This window comes from Ruditapes philippinarum, unplaced genomic scaffold (assembly GCF_026571515.1).
Source record: "Ruditapes philippinarum isolate M1 unplaced genomic scaffold, ASM2657151v2 ctg3017_1_1_1_1, whole genome shotgun sequence".
Classification (NCBI taxonomy): Eukaryota; Metazoa; Mollusca; class Bivalvia; order Venerida; family Veneridae; genus Ruditapes; species Ruditapes philippinarum.
In genome coordinates this window covers 54,858-70,090 of record NW_026854419.1, presented here as the reverse complement: position 1 = coordinate 70,090, position 15,233 = coordinate 54,858, and the positions used below count along the sequence as shown (strand labels likewise).

The 15,233-nt window shown below is 31.0% G+C and overlaps 1 protein-coding gene and 1 long non-coding RNA gene across 2 annotated transcripts in view; both read right to left on the bottom strand.

Annotated features, from left to right (window-relative positions):
• Positions 1-2,060: 2,060 nt before the first annotated feature.
• LOC132740074 (cytoplasmic dynein 1 light intermediate chain 2-like) overlaps positions 2,061-15,233 on the bottom strand; it is a 17,337-nt gene continuing 4,164 nt past the window's right edge. Inside the window, exons 5-12 of the mRNA XM_060727932.1 lie at positions 12,758-12,948; positions 11,947-12,040; positions 10,798-10,933; positions 9,792-9,903; positions 9,119-9,220; positions 8,455-8,553; positions 5,784-5,889; positions 2,061-5,154 (exon numbers count right to left, since the gene is read on the bottom strand). Coding sequence (XP_060583915.1) covers positions 5,048-5,154; positions 5,784-5,889; positions 8,455-8,553; positions 9,119-9,220; positions 9,792-9,903; positions 10,798-10,933; positions 11,947-12,040; positions 12,758-12,948 — 947 coding nt within the window. The 3' untranslated portion in view covers positions 2,061-5,047. The remainder of the gene's footprint in view (positions 5,155-5,783; positions 5,890-8,454; positions 8,554-9,118; positions 9,221-9,791; positions 9,904-10,797; positions 10,934-11,946; positions 12,041-12,757; positions 12,949-15,233) is intronic.
• The window catches only part of LOC132740076 (uncharacterized), a 905-nt gene continuing 214 nt past the window's right edge, over positions 14,543-15,233 (bottom strand). The window contains exon 2 of the long non-coding RNA XR_009627098.1: positions 14,543-14,944. This is a non-coding gene — a long non-coding RNA (uncharacterized LOC132740076). The remainder of the gene's footprint in view (positions 14,945-15,233) is intronic.

Below are 15,233 nucleotides of genomic sequence, written 5' to 3'. Positions count from 1 at the left end.
GAATCGTCTTGCCATACAGTATTTAAATAATATCATCAGCCATTTCCTCGCAACTGATCTATACATTTCCAACTGCCACTTTATCATCAACAGACTGTAGATGGGAGCATTATATTTATAGCAGATGATGGAATACTGGGTGTAATAAGCTTAATAATGATGACATGTACAAATGAAAATATTGCAACTTTTTCTGAGGTTCTACAATGATGAGGCCATAAATGATGTCATATGTGATGTCATCGATGATGTAATATGTGATGTCATACATGAAACCATGCATGATGTCATTTATGATGTCATATGAAATGTCATACATAAGAGACCATAGATGATGTCATTAATGATGTCATATATAGAGGATATTGAATGAGTGTAAGTTCAATACTGAATTTATTGCACAAGTTGAATAAAATGATATTATGCCAGCCTCTGGCAAGCATAATATTATTTTATTCAACGAGTGCAATAAATTCAGTAATGAACTTACACGAATTTAATATTCTATTTATCACATACCCAAAATAAAGACCGTTTAAAGTGAAATAAGAGTCATTTTTCTTTGACGCGCCTATATTATAACGCTAACATTTAGCGCGTCTTTACACTTTGTTTGTATAACGCTAATGACGTCACGTCAAAATATATTCACGGCCGTGCAATACCATATTTACAGAGTCGCAAAATCGGCACAGGTATGTGATAAATGAGGTCATATTCAATGTCATATATGATATTTGAAATGATGTCATTAAAGATATTTATATATGATGTCATAATATATGATAAGCATTAAAATGCCAATTAGCGGCAAATCAAATCTAATTACAATAAAATATGACAATAAAATGCTAAAGGAAAATTACTATTTGGTATACCTACTCGAACTAATGTGAATAAAGTAAAAATTTAGAAACATAGCAAAAAAGAAATCTATTAAGTTCAGTAACCATCATAAGTATATTTACTATAAGTACAAAATCTAACTTAAAACTTCCCGCCCTTTTCCCTAACATTTTTTTTAAGTACGTTTTCAAGAAGTCAAATTAAGAATGATTGTAACTTATTAAATATGTAAATATTTGTGTTCACTAAAGATATATAAATTGAGGAAATTTTATGTCAGTTTCTACAACACTAGCACACAAACTGGAAGATTTCATTTCAAATAAGGCCACTTCAAGCTCTAATACTAAAGTTAACAATGTGTATTTAGCTACAAAAAATAGTCTACTTTGTAATTTTGATTATAGAATAAAAACAATAATCCTACCAATCAACAGGAGACCTTATTTAAAGGGATGTAACTCCATTTAAATATTACCAGAGTGGAGCCCCTTTATTATCCTAATATTCTGTAAGATATTAATTGAAATATGAGTATCTGTAAACTGTAAAAATATGGAGTTTTTCACAGAAGGTTTGTTAACATGGAATTGTACTAGTATACGTCAGAAATTATAATTTAACAGAGAGAAGTAAAACCTTTTGTCCAGTCAGACTATACTTGTGACAAATGCCTTGCATTTATTGCTTCTTATTTTTAGAGATAAAGCTTGCAGATAGACGGCTGAAACACAGACAGATGGACAGACAGTGATATGAACACCAGCCTCTGCATCAGAAGCATGAATAATGTAATATGAACTTTTTTGAATAAGAAAAAAATAATGCTTATTAAATTATGTTTTAACACTTAACATTTTACATAAAACCTAACACGGAGACTTTTAATATTACAATTCTTGAGTATATTAAAAACAAGGAATGTGTATGATGTAAATTTTGTGTAGTTAGAATTTCAGACAGGTCATACATATTACATGTATTAAACACATTACACGTTTACACATTACACATTTACACATCAGGGCATATTTCTTCACTGTCAAAGCTTAATAATTATATAAATCTTAATTCCTTTCTATATACTCTATAAATAAAACTATTTTTTTAAATATAAAGAGATGAATTTTATCATTTTCTTGGCAAAATAACATTATTCAGTGCACAAAACCGTATCCACTATATAAATCCTTTCGGGGTTTTTTAACAATTGGAATTAATGGCAAGTTTGTTTGGGGTTTTATTTTGGCCAAGAACAAATTAGAATAGGAAAATGGTAAACACTTCAATTGAAAATTGGACATTGTTTACATAAATTCTTTCCAAGGACTAGAACACTGCTATTTATTCACTACTGAAACTATACGGCATGCATAGCACATGCATGCCTCAATATCTTATCTGTCTTATAATTCACACAAGTCTTAAAGTTCAATCTCTAGCAAGATAACTAAAATATCACAGCAATTCAAAATAATTAACGCAAAGACTTGGAATCAAATTCAAGCAAAAACTAGTTTATATAATCTTGTCAAAAATATTATAGAATACAACATTTTTCCAACACAAAAAGATTACTATTTATATCCTAAAAATCTAATCTACAGAGATTCAAACTAACGAAAAAGGTAGTGTCTTTTGAACATATCTACGTAACAGCAAATTTTCTATTATTATTAACTTCGTTAATTAAGTTTAAAAAAAAATCAGGATAAATCAAGAATATATTGCAACTTCTTCCGGTCTTCCATGGCAACGGAAGACACTTGATGGCTATTAGAATAACTTTTCAGGCACCATGGTACAGTCCCTAATAGTCTTACCAAGCTGGCAGCTGGCCAAAAAATTATATTAAGTTTTACTCAACCACATTTGCCCCATATGCCAAATCTATATAACATAATATCATCTTTTTTCATGTCAAAGAAAAAAGAATACTTGATGTACGTTTTTAACAGAACTGCAAAATAAAATTATATCTACTATAGACCATAACATTCATTATGTATGCATATTGCAATTGGAAATTCCAAGAAAAAAGGTTTAAATCTTTGCATTTTGTTCACTTTAATTCAACTATGTGACTAACTCCTCAATCATCTTTGAACATCTACAATGCTTGTTGTGTTGTTTTTTTTCCCCTTGTTTATTTCTGAAAATCATTAACATATACACACCTTCCATAATCTATATCCCCATAACTCGCATACATATGTTCTGCATTTAAATTTGTACATTATAAAACATAACTTCATGCAATGAACATTTTTTTTTTCAACATAAACATTTTTTTTAATGCAATTAACATTTTTTTCAACATAAACATTTTTTTTTTCATCATCATTTTTGGATAAACATGACAGGTAGCATTTTCAAAAAGACGAAAAAATAAAAATAACATAAACTAAACAAAACAGCACTTTTTTTCATAATTAACATAAATAGAAATGATAAAAATTATAATTTATTAACAGAAAAATAACTAAATGGGTATCTTGGTCATAAAAATGTTTTAATTGTATGATACATTCTGTGGCACCGATATGTATTTCACTCTAATCTCTACATCTGAAAAATTTTGTTTCATTAAAAATTCTCAAATTAAAACCAATGTTAATCTTGTCATATTAACAACACTTCATCTGAAACACTGAAGAAGAAAAAGTTTATAACTTCAATAGGTAATAATGGTAAATCTAAAAAAAAAAATGTCCCTTTGCGTTGAGGCTAGTTTCATCACAGAACTATTTGACTGGTCAATCCTAAATCTGTTATCCAATCAGGAGTCAGTATTCAAAATTGTTCACCAAATTACTATTGGTAACATAAAGAAATGTTAAGGTCCTTGGCGTTATACGTTCTGGGACTTTCAGGACACATTATTTTCATCAATAAATAAAATTGTATGTAAAAAAACGCCAATCTAATAACAAATTGAATGAAATACAAATCAATGCTAAAGTATGCAACATAAAACACTAATCATGAAAACTCAAAATTCTCTTTCCAACTTACAAAGCAATAAATAAACAAACAATACAAAAAGAAACAGTATTCCATTATAAAACATAAAGCACATTCTTTTTGCAATACATGTATATTGAATATAAGTATTATAATTTATGGACTATTTTTATTGTGGCAAATATATCTGGTAGGTCAGATATCATGGTAAACATACATATATATAATAATTAATTTTATAAAAACAACTTCGGCATTGACAAAAAAATAAAATCATGTTTATTTCAAATTTCCCATCCGATCTTTTCCCCCCTTACTTCTCTTCCCTGTCAACTGGAGCCTAAAGAAGGAAACAAAAAGGTTAAATAGGAAAGTCAAGTTGTTTTTTATTTTCAAACTCCCCCCACCCCCATATATTAAATTCTCCCTCCTCGATTCTCCTGTCCGTCTAAGCCGCAAACAACTAAATCAAAAGAAGTTGATACCAGATGTTTTGCTATTTTTTCCCATAATTTTTAAATTTACACTTCTACGTACATGTATAATGTTACCACATTGAAATTGAAAATAAACATGTTTTTAATTGCCTTGTGTTTTTTGAACAACTCACTAGATATAACTTTAACTGACAAAGAAAACAGGCTTCTATATGCATTTTAATAAAGCGAAAAAACGAAAATCAAACAAAACAGGTGTTTTTAAATGTTGATATATATATATAATATATACTCAATGTACATGACCTTAATTTAACTTTTTCTCATTTTTCAACTGTTGATTTCACACATTTAAACAAGACAGTGGAAAAAAAACTTGTTTATATGAGAATTTTATTGCAATAATATGATCTTATACTCAATTCACGTATCAACACACTGTTCTGTCATATAAAAACCTGTATCAGAGACTGTTATCTAGCGAAAAATGTTGTTGGTTTTTTACATATATATTTTTTCTCTCTCTCTGCATTTATGTCAGCAGACTGAAATCATATGAACACAAGATGTGTCTACACATTCCTTATTCTCCTCAAATTTGATTGGCGGAGAGCACTGTCACATGAATTTTGAAAGAGCCAATCAGATGGCAGAAAATCAAGTCACATAATCACTGGTGGGACTGATTTAATTTGGCTCATTCTTATTTAAAAATGGTGTACTTTAAATATAAACAAAAATGATCACAGGATTGACCAATCAGGAAGCTTTATTTAGTCACATGGTTTAAAAGCAACCAATCATGATGTAGAACTTGGTCCATTTGGATTCACATCTGAATGTGCTCTTTTTGTCTGCTTCGTGGATTTTGTCATTTTTTCCAGTTCTGCATGCACCCCAGCAGTATCTATTAAAAGGAAAAAAGATACAGTTAACCAATAATAGTTTTAGGGTTTAAATTGGCAAGTTATTTATTTAAACATTGTTTTTCCAAATTATTGGCATGTGAATAAGAGCCATATTTTTCAAATTTATTAAAATAAATTTGTCAAAAGCATAACCTCTATCACACATTATCACACATCTGTCCTGTTGGATTTTTAGATCAGTCCATTGATAACCCTTACACTAATTTATTTCTGAAACTGTGTATTGCGTATTTTCAAGGTGGGCCACCAACAATAAAAAGCCTGGTCAAACTGAAAGCATGTACACACTGGTGTCATTATATACTGGTGCCATAAACTGTTCACAACAGGTTCAAGCTTCCATGGGGGTAAATATATAGAATTTATATAGAATTGCTAACTAAGTCACTACAACATAATAAATTGCCTAGTCACACTAAATCTCTTTAAAAAGTGCATGGTACTTCAAGCATTCATTGGATTAAACTAAGGGATTAACAATTATCAAATTAAGAAGTCAATGGTAAATATTCTTGTCAGACTGAACAAATGCTGGCCTAGCTTTATAATCATTAATGTAGACACAAGCTAGTCATTTTTATTGTTAGCATTTAGGTGTAACATATACCAGGTCTGGTTGTGCCTGCTGCTCCAGTTTTTTTGTTCAGTAAACTGTTGAAGAAATTGGCCAGCATTCCTTCACTCGTGTTTGGTCCACCAGCCTTATTGTCCATCTGAAACATTCCATACAAATATATTATGATTTCAATTCTTTCATCAAATACATTATCTGCAGGATTATTTCAATAATAAACCAGGTTCATCCTTTTAAATTATCATATTAATTGTCACAGGTTCTTTTTAAAGAAACAAATCACTCTGAAAAATTATTGTGCAAAATTGTTTTCATGACCATATCTTGTGTGCAAATTCAATCAATTTACAATCATAAACCCAGAATTTTTTGTTATGTTCATTGTCAGTCAAGTTAAACAAACACTCTCATATGGCATCTTTCAAGCCATACTAGTGGAAGAATAGTACAGGTACAAATTCACGCATTATTTCTGTATCTAGCCAGTATTTGAGTAAAACCACAGACCTTCTATAAGCTAATTTGGCGCTTTGTATGAGAACAACGCAGTACAGTTTTTATATTACACTAAGTAACATATTATTATCATCTCTAATAATCATATGGAAACTGAAAAAAAATATTAGCAGATCAAGTTACAAGTCATGCTGTTCAAAAGAAAAACAGTAAGAACAGAATAGTGTCAATTAAGATGCAAAATTTCATTTTATATGACTTCTATTAAGCAAAATTTTATCAGAAGAACATCAGCAAATATTGATGAGGATTTCACAGACTAATTACTCTTTATGACAGTAAAACTTTTACTACACTTATTATCAAAGCAAACCAAATTAACAATAAAATCAAAATAACTTTTGTTCAAAGCAAACAGATCTTTGTACAAAAGAATTTATTCCATTTTGATATTTATCGAGATACAAATCAATGATTTTATACCCAAGTTTTATCATCTACACTAGCTTATATCTAGTTTGCGAGGTCTAAAAATATTACAAACATATGAGCCGTGTCATGACAAAACCAACATAGTGCGTTTGCTACCAGCATGGATCCAGACCAGCCTGCGCATCCGCGCAGTCTGGTCAGGATCCATGCTGTTCGCTTACAAACACTATTACAAGTTAAGAAAATGATAGCGAACAGCATGGATCCTTATCAGACTGCGCTGATGCGCAGGCTGGTCTGGAATCATGCTGGTCGCAAACGCATTACGTTGGTTTTGTCGTGACACAGCTCATATATTTTCTCTACACTAAATCTCAAGTTATTGTTAAAATTTAAACACCAATTCACTTCAAAATTAGCAAATTGATACACAAATACATTTTATAAACATATTCCAGTATTTTGACATTACATTTTCTAAGATAATCCCCCACCATCCTGGTATATCATACATGAAATATACAATATAGATAATATCATCTTGTGTAATATAAAAGGTCATTCTAAGACCATATATTAAACTACTTTGATTACATAATCCTATATATATGAGCCTTCTCACTCTCCCCTTGGCATTCCAACACTATATATTATAAAATTTCAAAACAAGTGACAAGTCTATTATCCAAGCACTTAATTGGATAAATCCTGACTGTAATTTGAAATTGACCAATGAGAGAGCTCAATTTCCAGACTGGCTGCCTAATTTTTATTTATGAAGTATCATGATGATAAAGCATATGACTATATATAGAAGATGGTCAAAGTTACTGATAGTTACATGATTCAATGAAATATAATGCTTAAGTTTACAATATTTCAATGGCAAAACCTACTTTTTTCTTTAAATCTTACTTAAAATGTTACTTCTGTTAAGACTATAAATATTGTATTAAATTTTTTTCAGATCTCTTGCCAATGTAATCTCATGTTTTTCACTTCTTTAATTTGATAATTTAAGGTTATGTTTTGTCACAAATATGAACTAAAATATATGTGTTTACATTTTATTGTGAAAAAATCATTAAACTATTTTTACTAAAAGTAAACTTGTTGACATAAATAGATTTTAGGTAACAGTAGATTTTGCCATTTTCTGAAAAGATCAGCATATAATACTTATGTAAGTAAACAGCCAAACAGCTAGATTAAAGCAATACATTCCGGTAACTTACCAATTTCTACAAAAATCAAAATAAGTAATTTTCAAAATATAATACAATTTCATAAATAATGTGCATAACAAAAATAAAAGCAAAGCATGCAATCAAACAATTTATTATTCCTGAGATAAAATTATGGAAATTAGCATTTTATGTAGTCTTAAAACAAAGTATTACCAAGCAGGTGCCAGTCAGTTTCTATGTGTATTTATCCTTGAATAAGTCACTCAAGAAGAATCATTAAATAGCCATACTCTTTGATTTACAATCCAATAAAAATTTTCTCATCTTTTTTTTTTGTCATACAACACTTATGTTGTAACAGAATTTTTGTTTAAACTTAAAATAATTCAGTTTAAATGTCTATAAAACTTTCTCTACCAAAAGCCTGCAATCAACTTAAATTTGAACCAGTCTCTTTTTTTTACAAATAATTAAAAAACTATATCTTTAATATAAAACCTAACAGGATTTGTTTTCTTTGCAAGTATACATGTATAAGTAACCACAAGCAAACAAGGAACGAAAGATGCTGCTGACAATAAGGGAATTGTATGGAAGCATATTCCGACATTTTCTAACGGCAAACTTACCTTCTTGGGAGAGACCATAGAAGGGTTTGGTGTAGAAGCAGCTTTCTGTAAACCCGGTGAAGCTTTCGGCGTCGATCCCGATGGTTTTGAGGGAGACTCCTGTAAAATTCACACTTTATAATTAAACCTCAATTCTTAATTTATAAAATGATATTATGAACACAGGCATTTACCTAGAACTGAACACTATTTCAATGTAATATTTTACTGTAACAACAGTTTATTTTTTATCTATCTCCATTCATATGCGGCTTAAAATTTATTTTCAATTTGATATTTCTACTGATCTTTTAAGTTAGTAACGTTAAATGGTTACTGTCTAGTTACTAAGATGGTAAAGCAAACGTTATGTCTTGCGGGACATGACTCCCTAACATGACAAGCAATTGAATACTATGTAGGGTATATAAATCTAAAATAATCTTAATGTCAAATATATAACCATGCTGAATTCAGGTTACAGACACAGTTCATTGCTAATGCAATAGTCTATTGACAGGATAAAAAGAATTCAACATCAATTACTTAAATTGGACAATTAACTGTGTAAACGTTTAGTTCAACTGCAAGGTAAGCATTTGCTGGTGTAGCTATGTACATGTAGCTAGCTGCATATGGCTAGAATTATCAGCACTCCTGGTGACCTAAAGATTTAATGACGTACCCCAGCAGCACCTGGTGATGGTGCTTTACTTAAATATGACTGTTGTTTCATGAGGAACACTTGAACATCTTCTACTGTCACCTCCGCATCTCTCTGTACTGGCTGAATAATTATAACAAAGAAAATCATTAAAAATCAATTGTAACGCACATATGATGGATAGAGCTTAAAATCATCTCAAAGGGACTGTAACTCAGACAAGGACAAGAATCAAACATAGACAAACCTGTAATATTTTATGTACAAGAATCTGGAAGAAATTTGCTTATTTTTGTATAAGAGTTCCTATGACTGCATATTCTATGTCCATAGAAATTGGCTTCAACTTGGACATGAACAAGAAATTAATATATACATTTCTGTTTTTACTTTTTTAATTTGTAAAAAGACTGCTGGCTATTTATTCTTGGTTCTAAGTCTACTACGTTTATAAGACAAGGGCTATATATAAATAGTTTTATTACGTCTTTAACTTGACAGCACCTCATGATTATTGCTATGTCTTGAATTAAATAAGGAAGATATTTTGAAATAAAATATCAATTGATGAAACACTATCACTACACTTATTTTCATCATCTTTAACCTTCAGTTTTCAATGCTAAAAACCTTTTAATGTGCTTTACAAATGCAGCTTTATTCAGCAACAAATGTGACAGTAAGATAAGCTTACCTTCCTCGTGATAGGTTTTGATATAACATCTTCAAATGATTCTTCTGGTTTTATATTCTGTAAGTTTTCATGTAATATAGCTATCTTTTTATCATTATCCCAGCCTGTTGGTCTGAAATTAAACCATGACATTGTATAGTGAAGTTATTTTATATAGCAAAGCAAATAATTGATAAATCTAAAGACATAATCCTTCATTGCTTTTAAATCTGTAGATGTAATCTTTGAATGGATTTCAGCAGATATTATGCAATTCTGGTCATATCTCTTCACTCATTCCAAATCCACCTAACTCGCTCTCCTGGATAATTGTAAATATTGTTTCTTCAAGTGACCATCTACTACTCGCACATGATTTCTGAATCAGCGGCAGGAGGCAAATGACCATGAGTCTCAGTCACAGATAAATCGTCAGGGTTGGAGAAATTTTGCCTCACAGAGGATCAAACCAGTAACTCTTGTATTACAAATGTGATGCATTCCCTAATCCCTATTGAGCCAAGTGGGCAGACATATAACCCTTGAGCAATATACAAGTTAATCTTAAATAATATCTTTAACATAGATCATAATATCATTACACATAGTCTATTCAGTTATAATTTTATTCAGTGCCTTCATTACAATACACTACACATTTGCTTCCTTCTGGCAAAGTGTACAACAATCTTAAGTTTTCTTTCAATTTTCAACTTTGCAGTTCTTACTTATTGATCAAAAATATATTCTCGAAATAACCCACACCATCTGAGTATGCTGAATTTTTCTATTCTTTAAAATAGTTAAATCATTGTAACATATAATGAGTTGTTTCAGTCTTACGTGTTTGAATAACTTTTTTACTTGTTCATGAAGGGTTAACCATATACTTTTACTTTAATCATTCGCGTTTTACACCCAATTGATGGATTAATTGAATTGGTTATTGGAAATTTTTTGCCCAAGTCTAATATCTCAGACTTACTAACAGGTCTCAATAATTCATCAGCTGCTATATAATACTTACATGAACACGCTGTCTTTTTCAACAACATATGCAGGCATTGTAAAAGGAAAGCCATAGATTCTATGTAATAAATATTTATGTAGTAAGTCACAATTCTTTTCTTCCTTTACTGACGTATAAAACAATGCAGCACCATCTGTCGATCCGTTAAGGAAAACTGTTGTAACAATGTGCAATTTGAACACATGAATCGGTTTCCCTCCCTCTCACATGGCTAAATACATACAATCCAAACAATGTTAATTGATATTGAATTGCTACACAACACCTGTATCTGTTTTTTGCACCTTGTTTTGTGAAATGTATTTATATTGATTAATCTAGTTTGTTGTGCAACAGAACAAAGCAGTATTATACAGCTCATCTAATTACCTAAGTTAACTCAATACTTTAACAGAGAAATGATGTCATTCTCCACTATATTGCACATACAAAATTGAAAATAGCATGTTTGTTGTTTTTAATGCACTTTGTGAAATTTGAATTTATACCTTTCTACACTGTATGTTCCCACAAAAAAAATCTGTTAAACAGAAAACTCTTCAAAACAAACAACAAAACTGAATTTGAAAATATTAAAATGGAATTCAAATGCATCATTTGCATATTAAACTTTTCAACCAAAAATTGAAAATGACAAGAAATGAAATATGTGGCATGAAATAAAGGATAGAAAATGTCATTTCCAAGAAGCCTAAACATCTATTTCTAATTAAGATAATCATACTGCTAACAGAATAAAATGTATACTTCAAAAGAAACTAAATAATTACAACTAAATAAGTTCAATAACCAACATCTGCCATCTAAATGAATATATTTCATTATAAACAAGTCGGATATCACAATAAAACAAAAATATTCAAGCTTGTTTGACCAATTACACTTTCACTAATGATAACATATATATGCCTCGGAATTTGTGTAATTGACTAGTCTTGCTTTGATTCTGGAATCGTCCATTTTTAATTTACTGGATCTCAATGTCTATATGCTAAAATTATATAGTCAATAACATTTAACACATAGCCTCATGTAGAAATGTGTGCGCTGACCTGGTTCAATGCTGTACTATATGCTTTACCATCGCAGCTAGCCCTTAAGGAATTTTAATTTATCTTTGATCTTGCGTACAATAATAAAGGATACAATGCAAACAGAAGTTTCTTATATGCATTTGAATAAAATCGAAATGTTCTTCTCTAAAATCATTTTCTTTTTCTAAAGTCGAGATTGCATCTGCCTGAAATTAAAAATCAAAATTGAGCCGCGTCAGGACAAAACCAACATAGTGTGTTTGCGACCAGCATGTATCCAGACCAGCCTGCACATCTGCGCAGTCTGATCAGGATCCATGCTGTTCGCTTACAAACCCAATAACATGTAGAGAAACTGATAGCGAACAGCATGGATCCTGATCAGACTGCGCGGATGCGCAGGCTGGTCTGGATCCATGCTGGTCGCAAACCCATTATGTTGGTTTTGTCGTGACATGGCTCAAATCTAGAGAATAAGATAAAAATCAACTTTACATAAACCAGCAATATACAAAAAGAAACGAGAGCTCTTGGTAGGACAGCGTGCTCAACTATTCTCAGCGCTTGATAGTAAAAACAAGCCTGGATACTGTAGAAGTAAAACAAGAGCCCAGATGATGTAGGATTTTTAAGTTAAAAACATTTTTAAAAAGGCCATAATTCTGTCAAAATCAATGTTAGAGTTATGGGACTTGGACAGTGACATCAAGGAAGTTACTTGAAGATTTAAAGATGCACCACCATTTAATGCACAATCATGAATCCTCAAAATTAAAATTTTTAGAATATATAATATCAGATACAAGTACTAACAGAGAAAATACTTTAATAGACTAAATTTTTTCCATAAGAAGGAGTCCATAACTTTCAGCATAATAAAGCTAATATATATAAGTTTAAATTAAACAAGAGTGAAAAGTTACCTTTGTTAATACAACTATAATTGGTATTCCTAAATTTTGTGCTAGAATATTTTCACCAAGAGGTAACAAGACTTTATCATCCTCTCCGGTCGGAGCTTGCGGATGTAGAGGGTTGACATCTCGCCGTAAAGGTGCTTGACTTACTGTACTGTTCTCATCTGGTTCAACATACTCCTGGTAGAATCTTATTACTGTCAAAATAGTAATAATACACTGGTCAATAAATGATCTCATCATGATTATAAATACGCTGCTTGCCTCCAGATATGCCAAAATATTTCAATACAATCAAACTCTGTGTAAAATGTACTAAGATTTTAGGAAAAATAACAAGATTCAAGATTAAGTATATTTTTCATGCTATGTGAGATTAACAATCAATTTTTCACTATTTATAACCATATTTCTATTGTGTGACTAATATAGTAAAGGTTATTTTGAACATTTTGACCACATTTTGTTAAGTTATGTGGGTTGTGGGTGCTCTTTATAATGTGTATATTGCTTTCTTTTGGTTACTTCACAATATATATTTCTTTTAAATATATTTTCAAAATTTTCATGAAAATTAGCATGAATCTGGAGGCTGCTGCTTTAACAAACACTGATTAAAATTAGTTAAGCTGAACTTTGTTCTAACTAAAAAGCCTAATAAATGCATAGTGAATTTGTATGTGCCGAATAAAAACAAATATTAATTTAAGGCACATGGTGACTTTTAAACTTTAAAGCTTTCTAGATGAAGTAATTTACTTACTGGTACACATCTCAATTGCTTAGAAAATTCAATCTCTTAAAATTTCTGGAGTAGTTCAAACAACTTAAGAAATAATTTCATTTAAATCAATTTCAATTGGTTTTCCTATCATGATTATGATATGGAAGTAATAAGGCTACTTTACTTTCAGGGTTATATCATGTCTAAAAAGCAAAGACAGTCTTAATACTACATGTAGTTCAAGATTAACTTAAAACTTATAGTTTAGATACTTGAAACATTATATCTTGTATAATCACTTTCATTTATATGAGAAGGTAGTAAATGATATATTTTCCTTGCTAGTTAATTACTCCTATTTCAAGAGTGATTTCATTCCATCAATGACTTCATAATAACTTGACAATAAAAACAGATATCATGGCCAAAAATATAAACAAGAGCACCGCTAGGCGGAGCATTATATGCCCGAAAGTGTTTTTTTTTTAATAAGGATGAAGCATTTATAAGACATGGGAATTAGCTGTTCATCCTATAAAATTTTACAGCTGTAGGTTGATTAATACTCAAGTTATTAATAATGACCTTAACCTTTGACCTTTTGACCCCAAAATCAATAGGGGTCTTCTACCTTATATGGACAATCATCCTAAGAAGTTTGAATATTGTTGGCCAATTGGAACTTTAATTATGCTCTAGAAACTGTTTTCAGTATTAAGGTAAAAGTGACATTGACCTTGACCTTGTGACCCCAAAATCAATAGGGGTCTTCTACCCAATATGGACAAAATCATCCTACGAAGTTTGAATATTGTGGGCCAAATGGAACTTACGTTATGCCCCGGAAACTGTTTTTGGTTTTAAGGTAATTGTGACCTTGACCTTTGACCTAGTGACCCCAAAATCAATAGGGGTCTTCTACCCAATATGGACAATCATCCTATGAAGTTTGAATATTGTGGGCCAAATGGAACTTAAGTTATGCTCCAGAAACTGTTTTCAGTTTATAGGATATAGTGACCTTGACCCTTGACCTTTTGACCCCAAAATCAATAGGGGTCTTCTACCTAATATGGACAATCATCCTATGAAGTTTGAACACTGTGGGCCAAATGGAACTTAAGTTATGCTCTGGAAACTGTTTCCAGTATCAATGTAATAGTGACCTTGACCTTTGACCTTGTGACCCCAAAATCAATAGGGGTCTTCTTCCCAATATGGACAATCATCCTATGAAGTTTGAACACTGTGGGTCAATTGGAACTTAAGTTATGCTCCGGAAACTGTTTTCAGTATCAAGGTAATAGTGACCTTGACCTTTGACCTTGTGACCCCAAAATCAATAGGGGTCTTTTGCCCAATATGGACAATCATCCTATGAAGTTTGAACATTGTTGGTCGAATGGAACTTAAGTTATGCTCCGGAAACTGTTTTCAGTTTTAAGGTCATAGTGACCTTGACCTTTGACCTTTTGACCCAAAAATCAAAAGGAGTCTTTTACCCACTATGGACAATCATCCTATGAAGTTTGAACATTGTGGGTCCATTGGAACTTAAGTTATGCTCCGGAAACTGTTTTAAGTATCAAGGTAATAACGACCTTGACCTTAGACCTTGTGACCCCAAAATCAATAGGGGTCTTCTACCTTATATGGACAATCATCCTATGAAGTTTGATCATTGTTGGTCGAATGGAACTTAAGTTATGCTCCGGAAACTGTTTTCAGTTTAAAGGTCATAGTGACCTTGACCTTTGA